The sequence below is a fragment of the Macaca mulatta genome, chromosome 4 (assembly GCF_049350105.2).
Source record: "Macaca mulatta isolate MMU2019108-1 chromosome 4, T2T-MMU8v2.0, whole genome shotgun sequence".
NCBI lineage: Eukaryota > Metazoa > Chordata > Mammalia > Primates > Cercopithecidae > Macaca > Macaca mulatta.
This window is the reverse complement of record NC_133409.1, coordinates 106,724,902-106,750,628: the sequence shown is the minus strand read 5'-3', so window position 1 is coordinate 106,750,628 and position 25,727 is coordinate 106,724,902. Positions and strand designations below refer to the sequence as shown.

Below are 25,727 nucleotides of genomic sequence, written 5' to 3'. Positions count from 1 at the left end.
GCATTAGCCTGGAACAAAAGAGTCAGCCTGCTTTTTGAAGCTTTGAAGCCAGACATTGACTTCTCTCTAATTATGAAAGTCCAGATGACATATTTTTCCAATATACAGCTGTTTCACCTGTAATTGAGAATCTATTGTTTAGTGGAGCAACTTCCTTCAATGATCTTATCTAGATCTTTTGGATAATTTGTGGCAACTACTTCATCAGCACTTGCTGCTTCACCTTGCACTTTTATGTTACGGAGACAGCTTCTTTCCTTAAACCTCATGAGCCAACCTCTACTAGCTCCAACTTTTCTTCTGTAGCTTCCTCATCTCTCAGCCTTCACAGAATTAGTTAGGGTCTTGCTCTGTATTAGCCTTTGGCTTAAAAGAGTATTGTGGCTAGTTTTGATCTCCTATACAGACCACTTAAACTTTCTCTCTATCAACAATGAGCTCTTTTTAACTTCCTCATGATTTGTGTGCTCGCTGGAGTAGCACATTTAATTTCCTTCAAGAACTTTTCTTTTACATTCCACAACTTGGGCTAACTCTTTGAACATGCATTCCTCACTTGCCTTAATCTTTTCTAGCTTTTCTAGCTTTTGAATTAAAGTGAGAGACCTGAGACTCTTCCTCTCGCTTGAACACTAAGAGGCCATTGTAGGGTTATTAATTGGATTAATTTCAACAGGTAGGCCCAAGGAGAGAAAAATGGGGAAGGGCCAGTTGCTGGAGCAATCAGAACACATGCAACATTCATTGATTTTAAGTTCACCATCTTATAAGGGCACAGTTCATGGCACCCTAAAAGACTTACAATAGGAACATCAGAGATCACAGATCACCATAACAGTTATAATAATAATGAAAAGGCTTGAAATATTGTGAGAAGTACCGAAATGTGAAAGAGACAAGACTTGAGCATATGTTGTTAGAAAAACAGTGCTGACAGACTTGCTTTACTCAGGGTTATCACAAACATACAATTTGTAAAAAATAAAGTATTTGCAAAATGCAATAAAGAAAGGGACAATGAAACAGGGTATGTCTGTATTGGCATTTTTCATAAAGCCTAGGCAATGTCTAGTAACACATTTGACTTTAATGTTCTCATGAAGAAAAGTTCCACAGGTCTTTGTGACGTGGTTTTCTACTGTTATGCACTTTGGTATCAAAATTCTCCTCAAAATCCAGAAAAAAATGGCCTACGTACTGCCATGAAAACTTCAAACAACTTCAGACAGAGGGCCATGAATCATTTCAATTCGATGCAGAAACCAAACAGCACCTAAAGTCCATGCCCCCAAATTTTAATAATTTAATGAGTTTCCAGAGGTTAAGCTTCAAAAGGCCTAATTGAACTACTTATTTATTTAAAGAAAAGCTAAGTTTCAGAACAACTTCATAGAGCTCTTTTTGATATGGCTTATTTACAGATACTCTGACTATATAAATGAACTACAGGCCTTTCTATGCAAGGCCAAGAAGTCAATTTAGGCCCAGATGTTGCAAAACTATGAGGCAGACAATTAGGACAATTCTGTTCAGTAATAAAGTCATTTGCAGGAAGCAGCATAAATGACAAGGAATGGTTGAATTTTCTCTAAGTGAAATCATGCCCCAAAGAGTTAAAGAAATCAATGACTAACATTGATTAACTGAATGACTAACATTCTTGAGTGTGCAGGATGGCAACTAAGAAACAACTTGTCCAAACACTGAAACTCCCTCTACTTAAGAGATAGAAGAACTGGCTGAAATCAGCTGGAACCAAGATGGCCAATGGAATCTACACAGAACCAGCTTGCTGACATCAGAGCCTGACTATCTACCACTTTTCATACTAACTACCCTAGAATTTGCTCATGTGACCCATGAGGTAGCATGATGAGATAACTGTGCATATCCAAGGACATTCCAGACCTCCCCTTTCCTTCCACAAACACCTACTAATCTCAGAATTCACCCCTACTGAACCTCTAATAAAAATACTGCCTTGAAACCAGCATGAGGAGACAGATTTGAGCTTGACCCCTGAGTCTTCTTGGGAGTTGACTTTCAATATAAAGCTTTTCTTTTCTCAAAAACCCAGCGTCATAGTATTGGCTTCTAGCACACTGGGCAGCAAGCCCCCTTTGCTCAGTAACACAAGCAGAAAACCGTATACATTGGGAAACAGTTTACTTCTGGTTCAGATAACCTGAGAAATCTTAAAATTAAAATATTTACCTGTGTACCTAAAAGAGAGGCATCAATCATACAAAGATGACTACTTTGACATGAAAATAAAAGAAATTATGTGATTTTTTAACTAAAAATATCTTAGAGAATTTGGCATTCCTTGAAAATCTACTATTATCTGGCAGAGTCAACAAGGAGAATTTTAATTTCTCTTGAGGCTACTTTACAGCTTTATGAGTCAGAGATCTCATCTCTTATTGCCATTAGAATAAGCAGCAGAAATGAATGCCAAAAATGTCTATATTGTCATATTTACTACAATTTCATTTACCTATTCAAGCTAAAAAGTAACCTGCTTTTCTAGTAAAACTAAAAATTGCGTACAATTTAAATTTAGTTCAATTCTTTTCTAGGTCATTTATTTTCTTTCTTACCAATGTATCAGACCTGTGTTTCATTTCTCTTACAAATCAGCCTAGACCTCAGGGTCAAACATTTCAACACATGCCTTATTTCATTCTTGACCCTTATTCATCTATACCACCAATGACCAATCTGGCACCAATCTAACCATCACTTGCTCTGATACTGCTATCAGGATGCCAAGGAGCATTACGGTAAGGAATATAAGCATACTAATTCCACAACACTACAAATTCATGAATCTCCTATTTACTTGGTAGGCTAAGCATAATCAGCAATCATTTTTTCTGTCTCTTTTCAATACTCTTCTATTGCCAAGCTTTATCACTAATTTCTAGAATCCAGTTCCATTTCATAATCAAGACTCTCATCAGATAGAATATTTCATATTGAAAAGTAGAACCTGTTAATTGCGGACCTAATAACTACCTTTCTAAAAAGTCCACACTGCAATTTTATACAACCCACCTCCTTAAAAATCATTACATATCAATAATCTCCTCTCGTATCTTCAAATTTGCTATCTTAGGAGTTTCTTCCTCTCAACTCAGTTTTCCTACACTTTGTTGTCCTCTAAATTACCATACTCTGCCTCTTTTCCATTATTAAACACGCTAAATGCTCACTATTGCTTCTATACCACCTCCTATGCACTTAAAATAACTGTGAATTTCAAACGTACAAAAGTTTCAAGAACAGTACAAATGTTTCCCATATCTCCATCACCACTTTTCTTCCCTCCCTCTCTCCATATAACATACACACATAACTCTATCACCATTAATCTTTATTCTGAACCATTTAAAAGCAAGGCTGCTGACTTGATACCCTATTACCTCTAAATATCACAGTGTGTATTTTTCTAAAACATATTTCCCTACGTAAGTTGGGAAATCAATACTAATAACACTACCAATAACAATACTGGTAACAACCAAACCTACAGGCCCCATTCAAATTTTGTCAACAATGCTCTCTTTTCCTTTTTGGTCCACAAATCCATATACATTATATTTAATTGGCATGTCTCATCAGGCTCCTTCAATTTGGAATACTTTCTCAAGCTTTCTCTTTCATGTCCTCAGCAGGTTATAAAGAATACAGGCCTTACAATCTGCAGGATGACCCAAAACCTAGGTCTGTCAATGTTTCTTCATGACCAGATCCAGGTCATATTATCTTTTGCAGTAATTCCACAAACAAGAAGCTGTGTTTTTCTCAGTGCACCACTTCAGAGAACACGCAATGTCAACGCATCCCAGCGCTAGTGAAGTTAACATGGTTACATTAGTATTTCCAAGGTTTTTCTCCTGTAAATTTGCAATGTTTGCTCTTTAACTGATTAGCATCTTTTGGGGACATATTGCAAGATCTTCAAACTAAGATCTTCTACTAGTCTCTACCCGCTAATTTAAAAAAAAAAAAAAAGTCAGCCACATGAATGAATACTTTGGAGAAGGGAATCCCAGGCAACGTCCCAATGTAAGACTTTAAGTCACAAATGGGCTTCGCAAGTCTAAAGTACAAGGGATCAGTGTACCTGAAGTACAGTAGCAGAGAGGAACTTATCTTACAGATATTTGTATGTATTTCCCCTATCATATGGTAAATGTTTTGCAAGAATGGACATTAGTCATTTTTATATCTCAAATTGCTTGATTCATTCAACATTTGTCGTATGCCTCCTGTATACATCAGATACTCTGCAAGGCACAACAGATCTAAAAAATAACAATAACAAAGACAATGACAAAGCTCACAACTTAATAGGAAAACAGAAATCTGTCATTGGAATGTAATAGGAAAATACAATGTAATAGAAGCACAAAGTTAAGTGGCAGTACTCCACATTCAGAAGACAGACTATCATATCTTTTTTTTTTTTTTTTTTTTTTTTGAGACGGAGTCTCGCTCTGTCGCCCAGACTGGAGTGCAGTGGCCGGATCTCAGCTTACTGCAGGCTCCGCCTCCCTGGGTTCACACCATTCTCCCACCTCAGCATCCCGAGTAGCTGGGACTACAGGTGTCTGCCACCTCGCCCGGCTAGTTTTTTGTATTTTTTAGTAGAGACGGGGTTTCACCGGGTTAGCCAGGATGGTCTCGATCTCCTGATCTTGTAATCCACCCATCTCAGCCTCCCAAAGTGCTGGGATTACAGGCTTGAGCCACCGCCCCACCCACCCTAGGGCTCCATTTTTGAGACCTCATCTCCTAAAGCCCTCACCTCTTAATACTACCACATTGGGGATTAGGTTTCAACACAATAATTTTGAGGCGACAGAAACATTCAGACCATAGCAGTCATCAATTACCTTGACAAACCCAAAGGATGTTTTAGAGTACTAATCTCACTTTAGGTTTCTGCCTTTCATGAAATTATCATCTCCTGGCTTCTAAGATATCACACTTTTTTTTTTTTTTCCCTAGCCTCTCAGGCAGCTTCGCGGTCTCAATTATTGACTCTTCTTTTATCTGCTTTAAAAGCTGAAGTTTCAGCCTTCTCATGTTAGATACATACGAGATAATGTATTCCATTTTCCAAGCTGAATGATTCCTAAGCTAAATCTTCTAACCTAAATCTCTGAGTTCCCACTGCCTACTGGGCATTTCTATTTGGCTTTCCACATAGATATCTCCAAGTCAACATGTTTCACCTTCACAAACTTCTCCCCTTAAATTCCTACCACAGTAAATTACAGGACTTTCTAAATCACAGAAGTTAAAAATATGTCATCCTATACTCTTCCATCTCTCTCCCAACATACAAATCAATCTCTCGAGTCTTACAAATCCTATTTTTAATCTGTCAATTCCATCCCACTGTGACTGTTTAATCCCTGACTTCTTTTATAGATCACTGCCAGAATCTTTTTGCCAATTTCTCTGTATATAGAGTTAGTTTGAATCCATCTTCTACAATAATGCCAAAGGGTTCAATGAAAAGAGAAATTCTACTCACTCTTCTAACCAAATCAATCATTAGCTCTCCACTGCCTTCAGAAAAGAAATCCACTATTTAGCAGGTCACAAAAGTATCTTGATTTTGTACCACACCAATATCTCTAGCTCTTTATGATGAGCCATATTTATTCTATGCCATATCCATTAATACACAATTGCATGTTACATTCTCCCCAAGTCTGTAAATGCCTTTCCCTAAGTGTGCAATATCCAATTCAACTCCTAAATTTACCAAGCTGTTACTACTCTAGTCAATTTCCCTTACCATCTCCTACTACAAGGTTGGATTAGATACCTATCTCCTATGCTATCTCAGCACCTCGTATACCTCCTGTCAAGGTTTTATCACATTATATCAATATTGTTTGTTTACCATCCTTGAACTCTCGAAGAACAAATACTACTTTCAATTCTATATCCCAACGGCTTAGAACAGTAGCTGGTTCATAAAACTCTGAAGTTCATTAAAGGAATGCATAAACTCATTTTCTTTATTATACAATATTAATTAGAATCAGAGAGACATTTTATGTTTCTGAAAAGGGGGGAAAACTCTGCTTTTTATAACGTGTTCCATGTACTTTTGAGTGCCTTAGTTGTGAAAATTCATTAACTCTGCTTTTCTCTGGTAAATGTTACTTAAGGAAATGATTTTAAAACCAAGTAAAAAAACATTAAAAGGCTAAGAGAGAATTAGGGAACAAAATCTGACTTGGCAATTATGCTATTTCCCTCCTTGGGTTTTTCTCATTAATATAATTGGGAAAGCACCCATTCTTAAAATACTATAGTACAAAATAATGATACATTTTCCTAATACAGAATATCAATTATCAATTACAATGATTTCCTTTTTAATTCTTGTATACTATTTATAAATAAGATTTTATTTGGATAAAAAATCAAAGATAAAATTTACTAAAATCTGTAAGTAGCAGCAGGGAAAATCTAATGACTGCTTACTGTGTATTTTGTTCAGTACTAATTATATGCATTAATTCACGTAATCCCACAAAAATCCTATGTGGTTGGTTCTATTATTATCTACTCCCCTCTCTCTTTAGGAGATGAGAAAACTGGAGATTAAAGAGGTGACGTAATCTGTCAGTTTCACTAGCAGAAGTCGTAAAGCTGTGACTAAAAGCTCTGATGTCAAAGTTGATGCTTTTAACCACAGTACTCTATGCCTCCAGCTGTCCTGTTCAGAAAGGACTCAAGAGAATTAATCCCTTGGAAAAAGTTTTCAAATATATATATACAAATATCTTAGAAATAAATCTGCAAGGTCTTAAAATACCAATTATATAAAAAGGAAATATTGATTGGTCCATTACCAAATTGTTATCTCCAAAAATAGTAACAGTATGTTCTCTCACAGGAGTGTTTCACTGGTCAATCATGATCTACTATCTTAAAGGCTGATTCTATGTATTTCCAAGACTGATTTCCAAAGGACTAGTGTCTAGTGTGTGCCTAGTGAAATGAAAAAAACACTCAGTGCCCATTTTATTAAAGAATAATATGAATAGTGGACATATGTGTAACCTACCACCACTTGAAGTGAAAATAATAAAAATACAAGAATTTTTTTAAAACACAGTGCCCTCATATCTTTGTATCTCTTATTATAAGGTAACATTCTGAAATCTGCAACTACAAATCACCAGTAAAAAATTACAAATGAGACTGAATTTGGCACAATTAACAAATTCTATCACATTCTTAAAAAATAAACATCTTTAGACTTTTGGTAAGACCATATAAAATAGCACAGCACTACTTTTCTTCCCTTAATTGATGTGCTTTCAACTAAAGAAATAACCAAAAAACAGCTTCCTCTTCACATATTATTCCTGTTCTCTAAATCACATGCCCTTAAAAGAAATAATCAAATGTCTAGAAAACGATAGCATTTTTTTTTCTGTACAGAGCCGAATAAATATTTTAGGCTTTGCAGGCCATATGTTCTCAGTCAAAACTACTCAACTCTGCCGTTGTAGTGCACAGGCAACCATAGACAATATATAAACAACTGAATATGCCTGTGTTTCAATAAAATTGCATTTATAAGAACAAATAAACTGGGTTTGACACACAGGCAGTAGCATGCTGAACCCTGGTTCAAAAAGCTCTTCCAGTCCGTACCTACCAGACTCATCAGAGAGCAAAAAGCACACTATTTCACTGTATTCTCCCTAAAGAAATTTCAGGAGATTATATGTCTAATTAATATCAAAACATGTAAAATGCTTCATAAAATATGACAAACAAATGCTTACAATCCCTATCATTTTTAAAGAAAGACTTCCTGCAAGGTTCTTTACAATGGCATAACTTTATATTGACCAAAATGTAATACAAAAACACAATGTAATGCTCCTTTTTCATTATTTTAATTTATTATTGTTTTTGAAAGAATTCTTTCAAACATAAGAAAAACCAAATTTACTTTAGGTTTTTAGAGGTGAATTTGAATATAACCATATTAAACTTGAATGGCTAAATTAATTTTCAATTACTATTTGAGAGCAAATTACTACTGTTGGTAGGCACTTCAGCAAATATAGAGATGCCTATTTTCCACTCTGAAAATAATACTTGATACAAGAGAAGGTAAAGGGGGAAAATACTGATGTAAGAAGTGATCTGCAAACGCCTGAGGTAGATTAGAGTCAAGGGAAAAGAAAAGTATAAAAATGCATTGCTACATCCTGCTATTTAGCTGTTTTACAGATGACTGGGTGTATGGATAGAGGAGAAGTAGTAGGTATAAATAGGTCTCAGTTTACAAGCAAATTCACTAAAAAGAGGAATCTATAATTGTCATAACTACGTAAAATTCACAGCTGTTCTCTTCAAAGACAGATAGGAAAATTTCCATTTAACTTCCATTTCAAATTTTCTTATTTCAAAAGAAATTAAAAACCTTCTGAACAAATGCATACCTTCAGCCCACAGGGTAGTGTTTAATAATAAATATCATCACAATAGTGTAGTATTATGCTTAATGAATGTAGATGTTAAGGCACCTGAAAATAAAATATTTCCAAAAGTAATTTTCTCACTTACAATAAAGCTCGAAAGCTTTGCTTTTCTCCATTCTACAGGTTACAACAAACGATAACAAATAAATAAACCTAAAGAGGTTCTTTAAACACAACATCAGATATTTTGAAGAATGAAGTGTTAAGAATAACAGGTAATAAGAGTATTAGATATGCTCAGAATTTTTTAGCTTTTTTTAAATCACTATTTTAAGGGAAATTTCTTAGACAAGCAAGTGGTTTTTTACAGATAATATAAAAAGGTATATTTAATAATCTCATACAATTATAAAAAGGCACATTTAATAATCTCTCAACATACTTAGGAAATGTCCTTGGTTTAAAATTAAAATTATTTTATGACATTTTGCAAAATGTCAAACTGCGTATTTGATATATGTTGAGAACTATACTTATTCACGATGCACAAGCATATTATAACTTTGACTGTGCTGCAACATGTCATTTAGAAACTTTCTGAATTTGGATAAAGTCCAAATTTAACTAAACTCTTCTGTTAGAGTAAGTGAAACCACCTGAATTTCCAGTTTCCTATTAAAAGAAAAAACCAAGATTTTACTTCAAGTTCACCTATAAGCAAAATTTCCTCAATTACATATATGAATATAAATAATACTTTAAAAATTACTTACAGTAAATATCCGTCTGCCAGTTCGATCAAAAGTTACACAGTACACAGATGACAAGTGTCCAAGAATTCGTTTATGCATTTTCATGTGCTGATATACTGCAGTTGGAACAAGTCGCTCAAGTCTGTATTTCCCATTCAGCTTCCTTGAAAACAGAGTATCCGCTACCAAGAAAAAGGAAAATAAATGTAATCTGGAAATTAATTTTCTTAAATTATCACCTTTTAAGAATTCATATATTCCAATTTGTCATGTGCTGGTAAAAATAAAGATGCTTTCTGATATACATGGCTTCTAGTTAAAAGTCTTTAAAGTACTGAATAAAAACATTGTTTCACCTAAAATAAGTCAGGCACTATCATTCTCACTTTGTAAGTAGGCAAATGGAGTTAAATGACCTGTCCAAAAATCACAAAGTAAGGCATGAAGCTAGGATTAAAGCTCAGATTTCTTTACTCTCTGGCTAGCGCTCTTCAAAGGCACTTAAAACTGGAACCCAGTGTACTTTTCGTTAACCAATAACACTTGAACACTCTGAATCTGACAGGCAGAATGATATTTAAAAATATCTTTGTAAGAAGTGAAGACAAAGGAATACATCATTTGCATTATTAAAAAATAATAATTAAACCTGGAATCTTGCCAAACACCTGTATAATGATTCCTTATTTAGAATCCATTAGCTTTCCCTTTCAACTCATTCGTTCTAATCATCATTCAAGATTTGACTGAAGTTTATCTTCTGTCCCAAAGCTTGATACATTGACTCCAGCCGAAAATGTCCTCTTCCATCTAAATTACTACTATACTTATTTTCTATACTGGTAACTTATGGACAAAGAAGGTGCTCAATAAATAGATGTTGACTGATCTGCAGGCACATTATTAACCTACAGATGATCTTCTAATACAGGCTTTTTTTTTTTTCTAACAGTGACTGCCATCTACATTGGGTAATTAGCACTAGGTTTCTCACTTGAATTTAGCCTTAAAGAAAACTAAATATATATACAAACTACTACTTAACCAAGGTTCAGAGCCCAGTAATTATGCCCTAAAGTTGGTAAAACATAAATATATTGGTTGTATTATAAAGAATCTCAGTATTGCTTATATTATTCACATCCAATAAATGTTTGGCTCATACTATATTTCCAGCCACTGTGCACCCCACTTCCCCACCCCAAACCCCCAAAGAATCTCTGGGCCTGGTAGGAGATATATAGCCTTTACAGGTTCCTAAGCAATAATATTTCAAAGAATAATTACACTATGCTTGTATGTTCTTTTATCACAGCAATAATTTTATATTCTGATACAGTATTTCTCTTGCTGTTAGCATGTAAGTTCTATGCAACAATCTACCACAACACTTGGGAATTTCTAAGACAAGGTAGGACAGTCGTGAATTAGCATATTTAGGCTTAAGTTGGTTATATAACAATTTAACAGACACTCAGTAAGTTTCAATCATAGCCTCGCCCCCTGATACATTTTCTTCATGCCCATGAATGGCCTGGTAAAAGACATCCTCCAATGCTTTGGCTCCAAATGTATTTAATGCAAGAATCACACAAAAACAACAGACATCAATTTTCCTGCCAAATAAGAACTAAAATCATCTTATCCAAACACCAAGGATCACTCACATCTCAGATTCACCTGTCCGTTGTAAGAAAATAAGTGATGACATAACACATAAACATTGACAGTATTACCAAGATGTACTTTAACTCTAACCAAATCAAAATGTCGAATTTTAGGAAACTAACAGTGTTCAGGTGTGAAAATATGACTGTTGGAAATAATATATCAAGACACGTTTCTTAATGATGATTGAGCATTAGTATATAGGTCAGAATTTTTAAGATAAATTTGTTATAAAGACCATCTAAAAATCAGAGATGATGAAGTATTTATAAGCAAAAACTACTTCTCTTAAAAGAAAATGTTACTGCTTCTTAAACACAGGTTTTACTGAATCCTTGACCTAGACTGGGATTAAATCCATTTTCATTTTGGAAGCCAATTGAAAAAAAAAATAAGAATAACCTTTTCAAAGTTACTTTACAGTCAAATTTTCAAGCAACATTTTCCAGAATTAGGTGAAATATATTTATAGCTAACACTATATTCCACAGTATCATTTGTAATGCTTAGCTACCAATTAACTATTGGCTATCTATACTATGACTATATTCTGAAGGAAAAGGTACTTAACAGAGTCCTGGCTCTCAAACATTTACAAACTTGTGTAACAGCACTAAAAGATGTGACATACAGAAAGAACATATGTAGATTCCCAGGTAATAAGGTGGTGGTTCAAAGTTTCTAACCATAGGATTTAGAGGAGAAAATATAAGTATAGTTCAGTAGTTGCACAACTGAAGAGGTTGAATTTGAGGAAGGCGTGACCATATCAAATCGGTAGATAATTTTTATAAAGAGAGAAGGATGAGCTAGGACTCACATTCGATGAACTCACATTTTCTTTTATAATACCATTTGGAAAATGTCTATCTCTCCTATCAGATCTTAAGTACCTTAAAGACAAAAACTCTCTTATGTTTCTCAAACCTGAGTATAGAGCCTTTTAAATTTAAAAAGTATGTAAATAAATCTTCCTTAATAATAAGATATACAAGATGGTTCAATTTAATTTATAGTTTTATGGCAGAATAGCAAATGGCAATTATTCACTTTCTAAAGAAATTAGTAAGAGACCAACTAAATTTCTGAGTAAAAAGGAAATGACTCTTCGATTATTGGAAGTCCTTAAATTTTATTAAACTAGAACATCAAATTTTTAAAATGAGCATGGTTAAACAGATAAGGGGACACAAAGGGATAAATTCTTTATAGGACATTATAATTTAACCTAAAATCAAGAAGCATATATGACTTTCATTTTAAAGCACATTTATTTTTGTAAGTATAGTGATAGAAATTACTCTTAAATAAAGCTTACCGAAGCAAATCTCTACTCTTTTTTCACTTGGCAAATTCTTTTTTATCCTCTAGGATCAGTTCAAATGCAACCTCTTCTTCTAGGAAGATTTCAAAAGCATCCTAACTGGTTGCCCTACAACATTGCTCCTCTGTTCAAAACTGCAATGTTCTTCATTTCATTCAGAATAAACACCAACTTCCTGATACAACAGCCTAAGACAGCCCTGCAGAAACTTGTCTCCTATTATCTCTGACCTTACCTGCTACTTCTCGCCTTGACCTGCTTCAGCCACCCCAATCTCCTGTTCTTCCAACACACCAGACATGCTCCAAACTTAGGTTTGCACTGGCTGTTCCCTCTTCATGCAGTCTTTCTCCACATATGGCTAATTCCCTTATCCCTTTTCAAGTCTTTTCTCAGATGTCTGCTACCTTCTGAATAAAGCCTAACCTAACCAGACCACTGAAAATAGCAATACAGCCCCTGCCATCACCCATAACTCCTGATCCCCTTTTATTCAGCTTTATATTTGCTCTTCATCTATCACTTATTACCAGACATATTTAATTATTTACTATATTCATTGCTTATTTCCTGCTTCCTCCTACTACAACATAATAAACTTCACATGGGCAGGATTTTATTTTGTTATCTGATTAGCCTAAGAGCTGACAATGATGGCTAGCAATTAGTAGATGACTGACACAGGTTGGTGAATTAACAAATAAATTACATATTAATAAAAATAATTAGTTTGGTGGGTACAGTGACCCACACCTGTAATCCCAGCACTTTGGGAGGCTGAGGTGGGCAGATTACTGGAGGTCAGGAGTTCCAGACCAGCCTGGCTAACATGGTGAAACCTCATCTCTACTAAAAATACAAAAATTAGCTGCCAAGGTGGTAGGCGCCTGTAATCCCAGCTACATGGGAGGCTGAGGCAGCAGAATAGCTTGAACCCAGGAGACAGAGGTTACTGTGAGGTGAGATCATGCCACTGCACTCCAGCCTGGGCAACAGAGCAAGACTCTGTCTCAAAACAACAAAAATAACAACAACAAATTAGGTTTAAGAATTAAAAAAAAAAAAAAGGAAGATTTAGCTCACAGATTTAAAGGATTTGAAATATCTCTAAATAGTGCTTCATTTTAACTGCCTGCTAAATGAATTTAATTGGGAAATAAGGGGGGAATGTATTCACTTAACTTTCTGAATATAGAGCATAAATGAAATAAAAATTCCAGAAATCACTGTTATCCATTTGAATAAAGTCTGAAGTTAAAAAGGAGCAAATACTGAAAAGTGTCATTTACAGCAAATCATTCAGAACAGTCTTTGAAATAAAGTATAGGTGCTCAAGTCTACAAAACTAATTAGTAGAGATCAACAAAAGGCCCACAACTTCTTGAACATCAGCTGTAACTATGTGCATATTCAGCCCTTGGGTTCTCATCCATTACTTCTTTATGTGCTAGGATAACAAGTCAAATTCCCCCACGAGTCATTTCTTACTTCACACCTATTTTTCAAGAATTGATTTACTTATCCAATCATAATACTAATGCATATTCAATTTAAGAACATAAATGAGAGAAGAAAAACCCATAATTCTATTGCCTATAGCAATCAATTTTAAAATTTTGCAAAGGTTTATCTCATAAACAGCATTTTAACAGCTATGTTGTATTCCTTAATGAAATAAGAGGTTTTAAGTCTGACAGACCTGTGTTCAAATTTGTCACTATGGAGACTTTAAGCAAGTTACTCTTTCTAAATTTTAATTTCTCCAGTTACATTATTAGAGAAACATTTCCATATACCACAATATACCTGGCTTTCATATTATGCTGTTCTTTGACATCCCACAATTTCACAAATTTTACATAGTCAATTCTATTAATATCTTCTACTGCTTTAATATGAAGTCCTCCTACTCAGCCCAACAGAACAATAAACATCTACTTACTTTTCTTCTACTTTTTTGTGGTTTAGATTTCTCACTTAACTCTTTAATCCATCTACAATTATAATACTCATTATGAGGTCCATAAGATTATGTTTTTCTTCCTCAATTAATTGACCATTTGTTCCAGTCTTTCCATTTACTAAATAATTCTTTTCTATTAAATTCTGATTACATTATCATATATACGGTTATATGTTATATATATATATGTATATATATGTGTGTGTATATATATATGTATATATGTGTGTGTATATATATGTATATATATGTGTGTATATATATGTGTATATATATACATATATATGTTATATATATATATATATCTTTTTTTCTGTGCTGGGCCACTGACATAACTGACAGTCTATTTATATGCCAATACCAAAATTTTAATATTACATTCAATTATGTTTTAATATTTGTGTATTCCTCTCATAAGTCCACTTAAAAATGTTGTATATTGATTATTTGTTAATTTTGAAATTAAACAGAAAGTTAAAAAATTTTTGTTGGAAATGTAAATTTAACTTTACTACCAAACTGATACCTTTCTATCTAAAACGTGGTGCTTTCTTCCTGTTGTTGGGCCCAAGTTTTCAATGCAGATGATTTTTTAAAAAGATAAACATAATGAAGTTACCTCATTTTCTCTCACTGTATCATTTGAACCAAGTTCACAAAGAAAGAAAAAGGTAGCTGCCATAAAAGAGTATCTGCAATAACCTTAATAACTACATTTTTGAGGGCACTAGAAAAATACACGATAAAAAAAAAAAAAATCCCTGCAAATAAGTACTATAGCAAAAATACCATTAGCTCCCTACAAAACGTTTAGGCTTTTTTCTCCTTTTGCAAAGATCTTTGTAAAATGAACACGTACACATGATAAAGCTGCAATAAATTACCCAAGATCAAAATTAGCCATGGTTAAAAAAGATGACTTGGAAAAAAATGAAAATGACTATGAATTAACAAAATACAAAGGTTAGTGTTTTTTGTTGTTATTGTTTTCTAACCGTTAATAACAATATAACATGCTATATAATACCTACTCCAGTGCAGGAAAGCTGTTCCCTCCTAATCAGAAATGGAGGACCACAAAAACAGTGCTTACAACTTCTGCCAACTCATGAAAGCAGAGCCCTGCTGGCAGCCTAATGAAATGCAAGGAAAAGCATGTAGCTGTAGATTCTAAAACCTGGAGAACCAATTTTTGTACAGTAGAAGAATTAAGTGAGGAAGCACAAGAATATGTAACTTGGAAGGTATCTTAGTAAAATTTGGGCCTTTTCTGAAGCAGAATCGGGGGGTACTCAGACAAGAAGCATCAGTATTTTAAGAGAAGGTTTTCATTAATTTTACTTAATTCATTTTGTTATCCTCCGTTGACTAGTTTTACTTTTTTTTTTTTTGAGACAGAGTCTGACTCTGTCACATAGGCTGGAGTACACCAGCGCAATCTCTGCAGCCTCTACCTCCTTGGTTCAAGCAATTCTCATGCCTCAGCCTCCTGAGTAGCTGGGTGCACAGGTGTGCACCACTATGCCTAGTATTTTTTCTATTTTTAGTAGAGACAGGGTTTTGCCGTGTTGGTCAGGCTGATCTCGACCTCCCAGCCTCAAGTGATCTGCCCACCTTAACTTCCCAAAGTGTTGGCATTACAGGCATAAGCCACCATGGCTGGTCTTGACTAGTTTTATACTGTGATTCTAATTAAAGAAGACACTTGGAAGGAAAGCTCCCAGGTTTTCTGTAAATAAAATGCAAAAGTAATTAAAATTTCTAATTAACATCTACAGAAATGATTCCTAAATTAATAAAAGGGAGTAAATTCTAAATAATCAGTACCAGGTTTCATTTTAATCTCCACAACCTGTATTAATAAAGGCTTTGGCTTTCTACATATACAATTAATAACTATCACCGTAAAACAAGAGTTTGGAACTCTGACACTAAACTTGAGTGAACTATAAAAATGTTGATAAAAACTTAAGAGTACATGAAAACAAATTCCAAGCTGATTTACCCCTCATACATGCCATCTCCAATTTTAGATGATAATTAGATTTTCCAAGAAAATAATGCTATATTCATGACTAGACATCAGAGAGCAATGTCTATAAAAGTGACCTTCCAAGTTCATCAGTCCATTAAAAGTCCAAATAGTTGTTTATATATGGTGTTGGTGATTTCAGAATTTCTATCAGATAAATGTATCGTGTGGCATAAAGTAATAAGGCATAAAATTACTTGAAATGTTATTCATTTTAGAGATCCACGAAAATGTTCTAATGAAAAGGAAATATGAGTGAGGGTCACAAAAAAAAATTGCTAATCATAACTTTCTAACAGAAGTTATGCTAAAGCCAGGCATGAAACACTTGAGAAAATGGCTACAAAGGAAGAGGAAAGCAACGAAGGTTTAGAGTTATGAGAGGTTTTTACTAGGACTTCAAGAATCTGATGATAAAAAAAAGTCTTATCTGCTGCAATTAATAATGTGGGTATAAATGTCACAATACAGTACACAACAAGGAGAGGAAAAACGCTACAGAACACTCTTATGTAGCAAGTTTAGAGAATAACAGCTAGTATTTACTGAGTGTTTTACTACATACCAGGCACTATTCAAAGTATTTTACATATATTCTCATTTAATCCTCACCAATCCTTTGAAGTGGGTACTTCCATTATCCCCAATAAGCAGATATTCCTTACCAATAAGGAAACCAAAGGATAAAATGTAATTTACTAGAGGTGGAGCCCAGGTTTAAACTCAGGCAGTCTGGTACCAAAGACTATACCCTTACCTATTACATGCTGCCTATGTAGAGCAATATTAGAAAAGAAAGACTGAAAGAAAACATGCCAAAGTATGTATAGCAGATAAGGAGTGAGACTGATTAATTTTTGAGCTGTTCTGTTTTCTAAACTTTCTCCATTGAGCATACGTTCATTCTAATTTTTTATAACTCAATCTACCTCAAGGAATTCAAAAAAGCAATATGAAAACTCTAAAATATCTAAAGAGATTAGCTTAAATTCAAAGACTGACAAAAATAAACCTAGAGATAAAGATGCAAGGAATTTAAATTTATTTAATCATAAAAAAGAAACACTAATGCCTAAGCATATTACAGTATATGAATGCATATTATGCTACAGAGAATGACAATTGCGTATTTGAAAATGGACTGAAAAAACGGTATGCTATAAAGGAAGAATTCACATCAGTTTTGATTTGCAAGTTGTAAGATAATATTACAAAGCAGGCCATCAATTTTGTTTGTAAGTTTTGTTTGTGTAATCTTTTCCATTGAATTTTTAAACTAAAAGAGAAACATGTCAAAGATAGTTTAGGTTCCATTTTATTTAGGAGGGAATCGTATAAGGAAGAATGTTTAATTCACTATAGAGCCACAACGTAAAGACCCGTTACTAACACAGGTATCAAGGAAGTAATGACAACCAAATACTCATAAATCGAGGGCCAGAGATAATTCTGGGAAATTATTCAATACACGTTGGTTTACTTCTACAGTACCATCTGGTCTCTACATCACACTGTACCAGCAAGTAGCAACCAACCAACATCAAAACAGGACAAATAAATCATCATAATGGTAACTATAATGAATGACAGTCCCAATTTCAGTTAAAGTACAAAGAACCAGGTTACAACATAAAAAGGTAATTCTGTAGTCACCTTTTTGTCTACAAAAAAAGGAGGACAGGTAACTGGGAATAGAAGAGTAAGGGGAAATAGTCACCTGAGCAACATAGCACCCACGAGAGCTTCTCTCTTTGCTTTAATACTATAACTAAAATAATCAGTATGCACAGCAGCTACTTTCCAGATCTCTAGATATTCAATTTTGGTGTTTAGCTGCACCTCCTGTTTGAAACATATTATGTTTTTAATATTTAGCAGACACCATAAAGATGAATAATGTCTGAAAAGGAAAACCCAAATACTAAACTAAAATAAAATACAGAAAATGAAAAGATGATTCCAAGAGTTAAACAAAAAATTTCATGAACCAAGGACATAAAGAGCACTAATAAAAAGGTAGATATGATAATTATTAGGAATAGTATTTAATCTTCCTCCTATTTTATTTCCTGGAAACCAGTCTGATGCTACTTCAAGTAGAAAACACACAATGACCTAATGTTTTCAGTTTTAAATATTTTTAAATGTTTATAGTTATTTTAATAACAATTTTTCTTTTAAATAAACATTTTTTAAGTTAGGTGGGTCCTAATGTCAAACATTTTAATCACTCAATTTTGAGTCAACAAACATTTATAGAGCACCTATATGAGCCAAATATGAGCTAGAGGATATAAGAGGGAAAAAGAGAAGACATGGTACTTACCCTCATGGAGATTGCAGTCTAGCAAGGAAGAAAGACATGAAACAAGGACTTACAACAATGTTAAGTGTTATCAAATAGAAGGTATAGGGGAATCTTGAAATCTATAGCAAAGGGTTCTAATCACATTGGGGGTGGGGAGTGGATATCTGGGAGTCTGGGAAAACTTCTCTGAAAAACTGACATTTAAATTAAGACCTGAAAAATGAACAGCCACAGAATGCTGATGGGAGCGGAGCATATTCCAGGTTGAGGAAACAGCATGTGCAATAGTCTGAGGCTGGAAAAAGCATAGCATTCAAGCAACATAAAGAAGTCAGGATTGACTTGCACACAGAGCACAGAAAGGGCAAGTGTCAAGAGAAGAGACGAGAAGGTAGGGGGGCGGACTATATAGAACGCTTTCTAAGCTATGTTAGGTATTTTGGACTAAATTCCAGCAATTATGAGTTGAAGTTTTAAGGGAGAAAAGAGTGCAGTAACATACATAGTAAGATTTATTTTGGGATAATTCACTGCAGTTTTCTCTTAACCGCAATGAGAATGAATTGGAAAGGATATAACTAAAAGCAAAAGCTAACTTTGCAAAAGAAATCAAAGGGCTCTGAAAACAAAATTTCATTTTAGAAAAAAATTAACCAGCTTGACACCAAAATTATCAACACTTTCTCAAAGAAGTAAATACCTGATCTCATAAGTATCTATCTGACACTACATAAAAATTGAAAGAACACACCACGTTTCATTGGGTCTAGAGTTCAAATACCGAGGCAAAATTCAAACAACTGCTATTCCCAAATCAACAAATGGACAGAGCTGACACATTAACACATAATTTCAGAGAAGGCAAAAAGGTGCTATATAAATGTGACATAAAGTTAAAAGCATAAGATCTGAGGTACATGCATACATACACACACAAAAACAGAGATATAATGTCATTGGTTACTGCTTTCCTAAGCTTCAGTTTCCTCATTAATAAAGCAGGATCAGCTGAGTATGGTGGCTCACACCTGTAATCCCAGTACTTTGAGAGACCGAGGTAGGTGGATTACTTGAGGTCAGGAGTTCAAGACCAGCCTAGCCAACATGGTGAAACACCGTCTCTATTAAAAATACAAAAATTAGCCGGGTGTGCTGGCGCATGCCTGCAGTCCCAGTTACTTGAGAGGTTGAGGCAGGAGAATGGCTTGAACCTGGGAGGAGGAGGATGGAGTGAGCCGAGATTGCGCCACTGCACTTCAGCTTAGGCGACAGAGCAAGACTCAATCTCCAAAAAAATTAAATTAAATTAAATTAAAAATGTAGGGTTATCTTAAAGAGTTGCTATACAAAGCAGATGAGACAAAATGTTTTGCAAACTCAAAGGTATTTTATACTAACATCGATATGGACTGTCCCTAAATAATCAAATCTTCATGTGTCATAAAAGTTAATTTAACTCAACAGTTTTTGTTTACTTTTTAAAAGACTTTTGTTGGAGACCAATTTTCCCTCTGAGGCTTCTTTATAGAGCTGAACAAATTATTCCTTTGTTTATAAAAATATCTATTCAGCCCAATCTGATCATGGACTTCCCAGGTCCAAAAGATGTCTGGGAAAACACTGAAATATGTAACTTCAAAGGATCCCTGAAGAAATTCAAAATAGTCATGACCTTATGAGAAAATAATATCAAAATTTGCTTCACATACACAGATATGAATATTTAACAAAATCAAACCCAATAATCACTCTGGAAAAATAGGTGATACAAACTAAAAGGGAAAATGGCTAGTGATTCCTAATTACTACTGGAATTGCTTGCCAGATGTTTTATACAAAGTGGAGGGGATATCCCTCATCACATCTATAACCTAAAACCAAATGTTATCCTATTAGTTACAGAAGAAATTAAAACACAGCTAGCTACAAAAGCAACAATTTAAACTCACCTAAGGGAGTTTCATTTCTTCAAAGTTCCGCCCCCTTTTTTTGTCAACCATTAATTTGAAAAGAAATTTAAGCAGAAGAAAAAAAATAAATATATATTTTATACATTTGATACTTTGGCATAATGAACATTATTTCCCTAAAAAAAAAAAAGCCAATACACCTTGACAGTCTCTCACAGCTAACCTGTTTTTAAGAGGCAAAAAAAGGGAGGAAATAGAAAAGCAAGGGAGGGGGCTAGGGAGAAAATAGTTAATAAAACAACAAAAACTGTGTCAAATAGAAATATGAAGATCATTCAGGGAAAACACTAAAAAACAAAGACCAAGACAAAAAAGAATATAACTGAGTCAACAATCATTAAACAAAAAAAAAAGTATAAAACCTTTATAAGACTAAAATTATGACTAGAAAAACATAAGAAAATGAGCTCTAAAAGTAAAAATGGTTACTGAGAAACAATAGGTTAAAATAAACATATTTAAATAAGTGATGAGTAGATACCTAACTAGGAATAAAGTATGGATTGAGTAAGAAAATGGAAAGAAAAAACACTGAATAACTGAATACAACATATTAGAAAAAGATAAATGAACAGGAAAAAAACCCCACATATTATATCCTATAATTTGCTGAATTATATGTAACTGTTAACATATATTAAAATTATGCAATCTCACATATTTGTAATATAAAAATCATTGTAATAATTATGTAAGAAATAGGAGGAAAAATATAAACCTAAGAGTCTAAGAAAAAAAAAAACCTTGATTGAATAAATTTAAGAAATTACCAGCTACAGAGTAATTCAAACACAATATTGGAAATATGGCAAAATACAGCACAAGGTGAGAAAGAAGAGTCTTCTCTACAAAGATTTGCATCTAGCTTTAAGTGACTGTTTTCAAACTAGTTTTCTCAGAGAATCACAAATTGTAAATGTAGACAAGATTTAAGACTTTTTTTTTTTTTAATGCAAGGCTTCTTAGCATTAATTGGATGTCTGGGTAGTAAAGCTATTTTTCAAGTCAAAGTTTTTTCCTTACACTCAAATATGTCTAAGAATCAGGATTCTCAAAACTCCTTATCCTCACCCAAAACTGCAGAACTTAATAGCAACCCTCCACAAACAAGTAAAATAAAATAATGGAAATACCTAGGCAAAACACCAAAAAAAGATGACAAATGAAAGACCTAGAGGTAGGAAGTTTACTTTGCTAACATGTCAAATGTAAGAAAAATGCAAACAAAGTAATCAGCAAAAACTGCTTTAATTTAATGTATTACAATCTTTTTCACAAGATAAACATGTATTAAAACAATTTCTAAATTTAACCTTAAAAATCCCTTTAATGTATTTAGGTCTCTTCTTTCCTATCTCCCCTTACCCATGCACATTTATTACTGAAGTATAAGCAAATATAGAATAAACTATATCTGAAAACAGGCATAATGTGGGTATGGAGGTAAGAGAAAGGACAATACCAAAGATTCACTAATACCTTTGGAAGTAAATGCTGCTATGCCAAGTACACACTCACATCTCTCTACCACAATAAAAGAATCACAAGCTAGTAATAATAACAGATCAGTGGGATCTTTGGTCTTTGCTTTTGAAAACAGTATTAAAGGAGGTTCTAGAGCACTGGAAGGCAGCGGACCACTTTGGGTCTCTTGCTGAGACTGAGTTCTAGTTCAATTTTCACAACTTACATCAAAGACTAAAAGGTTCAAAGTAGTTGGGAATTATAAGCACGTAATAAAATAAAACAGGATAAGAAAACACTGAGGCAGGTTCAAGTGGGTTCTCAAATTGTACAGGTATGTATTTTACATTCCAAGTGTAATGAACTGATAACCCAGTCTACTCATAAACCTTAATTCTTAAAAATCAGTTTCTGGTTTGGTGATTTTATCTTCTCTTACCATTCTTGGATCAAGTTTCTCTTCTTCTTTCTACCAACCTTCATTCCATTTTTGTAATGCCTTACCCACCTTTGAACTTTACTTGTCACATCCCAGTGTATCAATTTCATCAACTACCTACTACTTTTCATTTAATATTTACTAATGCTGAAGAGTTGGGTCTCTAAAGAGCGATAAAACATAATGCCTGTCCTCCAGGACCTAAAGTATATTAGAGGAAACAAAGGTAAATAGCCATAATCATGTGATAAAATCAATAGTAGAAATAAGTAAAATCACTTAATTCTGCCCAGTTTAACATCTGAGTTTTAAAGAATAAACAGATACTTGCAGAATGTACAGAAAACAGAGGGGCATTCCAGAGAGAAATAAAACATGTGAGGAGACAAAAGAATGAAAACCAACATAGCTGATTCTAAGAACTGCCAAAGAGTTGTACTAAGCTAGAGCACAAAGTGCAGGTGAGGACACGGCAGGAAAAGTGTGAAAAGGTCAGCCTTGTGTGATAATGTCACATTAAAATGGTTGACACTATCATTCAGTCACTCTCAATGGGGGAAAGGAGAAGGCATGACATGATGATATGTGCATTTCAAAAAGTTTAGAGCAGTGATAATTTTGCCCAGGAGGTATCTGGCAATGTCCGGAGACTTGTTAAATCGTGACAAGGGGGTAGTGGGGATGCTACTGGCAATTAGCTAGCAGAAGCCAGGAATGCTAATAAACATCCAACAATGCATAGGGAAGCTGCCTACACCCAGGAATTATCCGGCCCAAAATGTCTCAACAGTGCCAAGGTTAAGAAACTCTCGTTAGAACCTGACTCCTGGGATACAGGAATAGACTAGGGGCAAGGGCTTAAGCAGCGCTTAAGTTCTGAGATAGCAGAGGCCTTGTTCTTGCTTATCTGCAACTCCAGACCCTAGCCCAGTGCCAGCTATAATTAGGGATATACAATATTTACTTAGCGAGTGAATGAATAATGTAGGACTCCAGGCAAGAAGTACCAAGGCCTGAAATGTGGCTGTGGCAATGATAATGGAGAACAGGTTCAAGAAAGTAGAATAAACAGGTATTATTTATTAAATAGACGTAAGAAATGAACAGTAAATCTAAAATAAAATTATCTCCAAGCTTCTGGCTTGGAATAACAAGGTTCAGAGAGCGTCAAAAATTACATTTTAGGTATTTTTAAGTTTGAGATGAATGTGAGATATTCAAGAGGTCCAATAGTTTCCACACAGTTTGAAATATCTAAGAAAATACAATTTTGCCACCAGCTTAACCTAAAATTATCCTCTGAACTACAGTAAGAAGTCCAATAAAAAATTAACAAACCCTATGTCCAGTATGGTATCCTGGACTAGATCCTGGAATAAGAAAATGTAATTAGTATGAAAACTTAGTGAGATATGAATAAGGTCTGCTGTATAGTTAACAGGAGGGCACCGTTGGTTTAGTAGTTCTGAGGAACAGACCAGGTAATGCAAAAGTGTAACATTTGGGGATACTGCATGACGGGTATACAGGAGCTCTTTAAACCATCTGTGTAACTTCTCAGTAAATAATTTCTTACTCCAAAATTAAAAGTTTATTTAAAGAAAAACAACTACTACCCCAAATGTGTCAAAATTTCAATATTTGGGATCTATATTAAACGTTTAAATCTATATACGTATCTTAAGAAAAGCTAAAATGTCAAGAATTTTTTCTTACCTCCACTGATACTTGGTAATACCACACCGACCAAGGAAAGAGCAAAGAAAACTTTTAAAGGTAGCCAGACAGAAAATGGCAAAGACTCAACAAAAGAAGAAATAAGTCAGTACTACAAACATTCGTATGTATTTTTTTAAATCTTCTGAACCATACTGTAACAGCTTGAAATAATATATTGTACCACTATGCAGGCAACTATTCTGGCAAGAAGACTGATGAATTATTTCTTCCCATCACCATCCTGTTCATAACTTTATAGCGACAATAAAACAAAATATATACCATGGTGAACTCTAGCAAAACACAGACACTAAACTATGACTAAGCAAGTTGAACCATTTTGATCAGTCTAGCTTCTCTGTAGTGCTTTCAAAACATATATGTAAATACACTTTTTTAAAGTAGGCAAAATGGGCAATTCATTACAGGTGTTTCTTAACATAAAGCAAAGATCTTCCTGAAAATCACAACAGGAGAGAAAAAAATTTATCTTAAACCCTAAAAATAAAATAGTCTTTCAGAAAGGTACATCAATTACCTGCTTGGCAATTAATTCTGTTACCTAAATGAATCAATTACATTTCTATGCTTGGATGCAAAACCCAAGGTATTTTTGCCATACGTATATATAGGGTTCTGTACCATCTGTTGTTTCCGGCATCCACTACGCATCTCAGAATGTATCTCCTGTGAATAAGGGAAGACAAATGTTCCTCTCTCCCTGTCAGCAGTATTTACTAATCTGACCATCAATAATGTGACCTAAAATATTTTATTTGACTTTTATAAATATTTGATACCCTTTTCCAAAAAATGACTAACACCAATTTTCTTGAGTAGTTAAGCATTATTATTAATAAATTTAGTTTACTGGGAATAAAGCATAGCATAATGGAGTCAAACAGTCTGGGTTGAATCCTGGCTTCACTTCTCACTGCATGTGTGAACTTGGTCAAGTTACCAAAATCTTTCCATGCTTCAGTCTCCTCTGTAAAATAAGCATAATAGTTCCTACCTATAGAACATTTAAGGTTTTAAAAGAGTAAATAAATAGAAAACTCTTAGAACAGTGTCTGGCATATAGGAATTACACACAGAGCAAATGTTATTTACCATCAATCATTCTTACACTTTCATTACCTACCACAGATCTGATAATGTATTGAAAGAACAAGCATAACATGTTCTCCTTATTATATGGATCTATAGTTTTTCAAAGACAGAATAAACTTTTCCTAAATGGGAAAACTCCTATAATATTTTATTTTTCCCTTCTTTCAGGAAACCTATTATACCACCTTAGAATAATTTTCTAAGTACAAATATACCCTCGTCTCTCAAAATCTTTTGTTAATGTTTGTTCATTACAGCAAGATTACATATTAAAATTATTTAAACAAGACAATCTTTTGTTTTTTAAAAAAAATACATGATTACCCACCATGCAGATATCACATAGGTTATCTCCAAAAAGTAAGTTAGAGGAAGCAATCCAGAATACATCAGAGAGTCAAAAACATGTAAAACATAGAAGAAAGGATAACAAAGCAGATAAAGTGTTTAAGTCTCATAGGAAAGGAGAGAGAATGGAACAGAGAGGTTATTGTAAAAGAT

The 25,727-nt window shown here is 34.0% G+C and overlaps 1 protein-coding gene across 4 annotated transcripts in view; it reads right to left on the bottom strand.

Moving 5' to 3' along the window:
* The window catches only part of PHIP (pleckstrin homology domain interacting protein), a 136,148-nt gene that overhangs the window by 91,515 nt on the left and 18,906 nt on the right, over positions 1-25,727 (bottom strand). For all 4 annotated transcript variants that reach the window (XM_077999713.1, XM_015136812.3, XM_077999714.1 and 1 more), the window contains exon 7: positions 9,248-9,408. In XM_077999713.1, the coding sequence (XP_077855839.1) occupies positions 9,248-9,408 (161 nt within the window). The remainder of the gene's footprint in view (positions 1-9,247; positions 9,409-25,727) is intronic.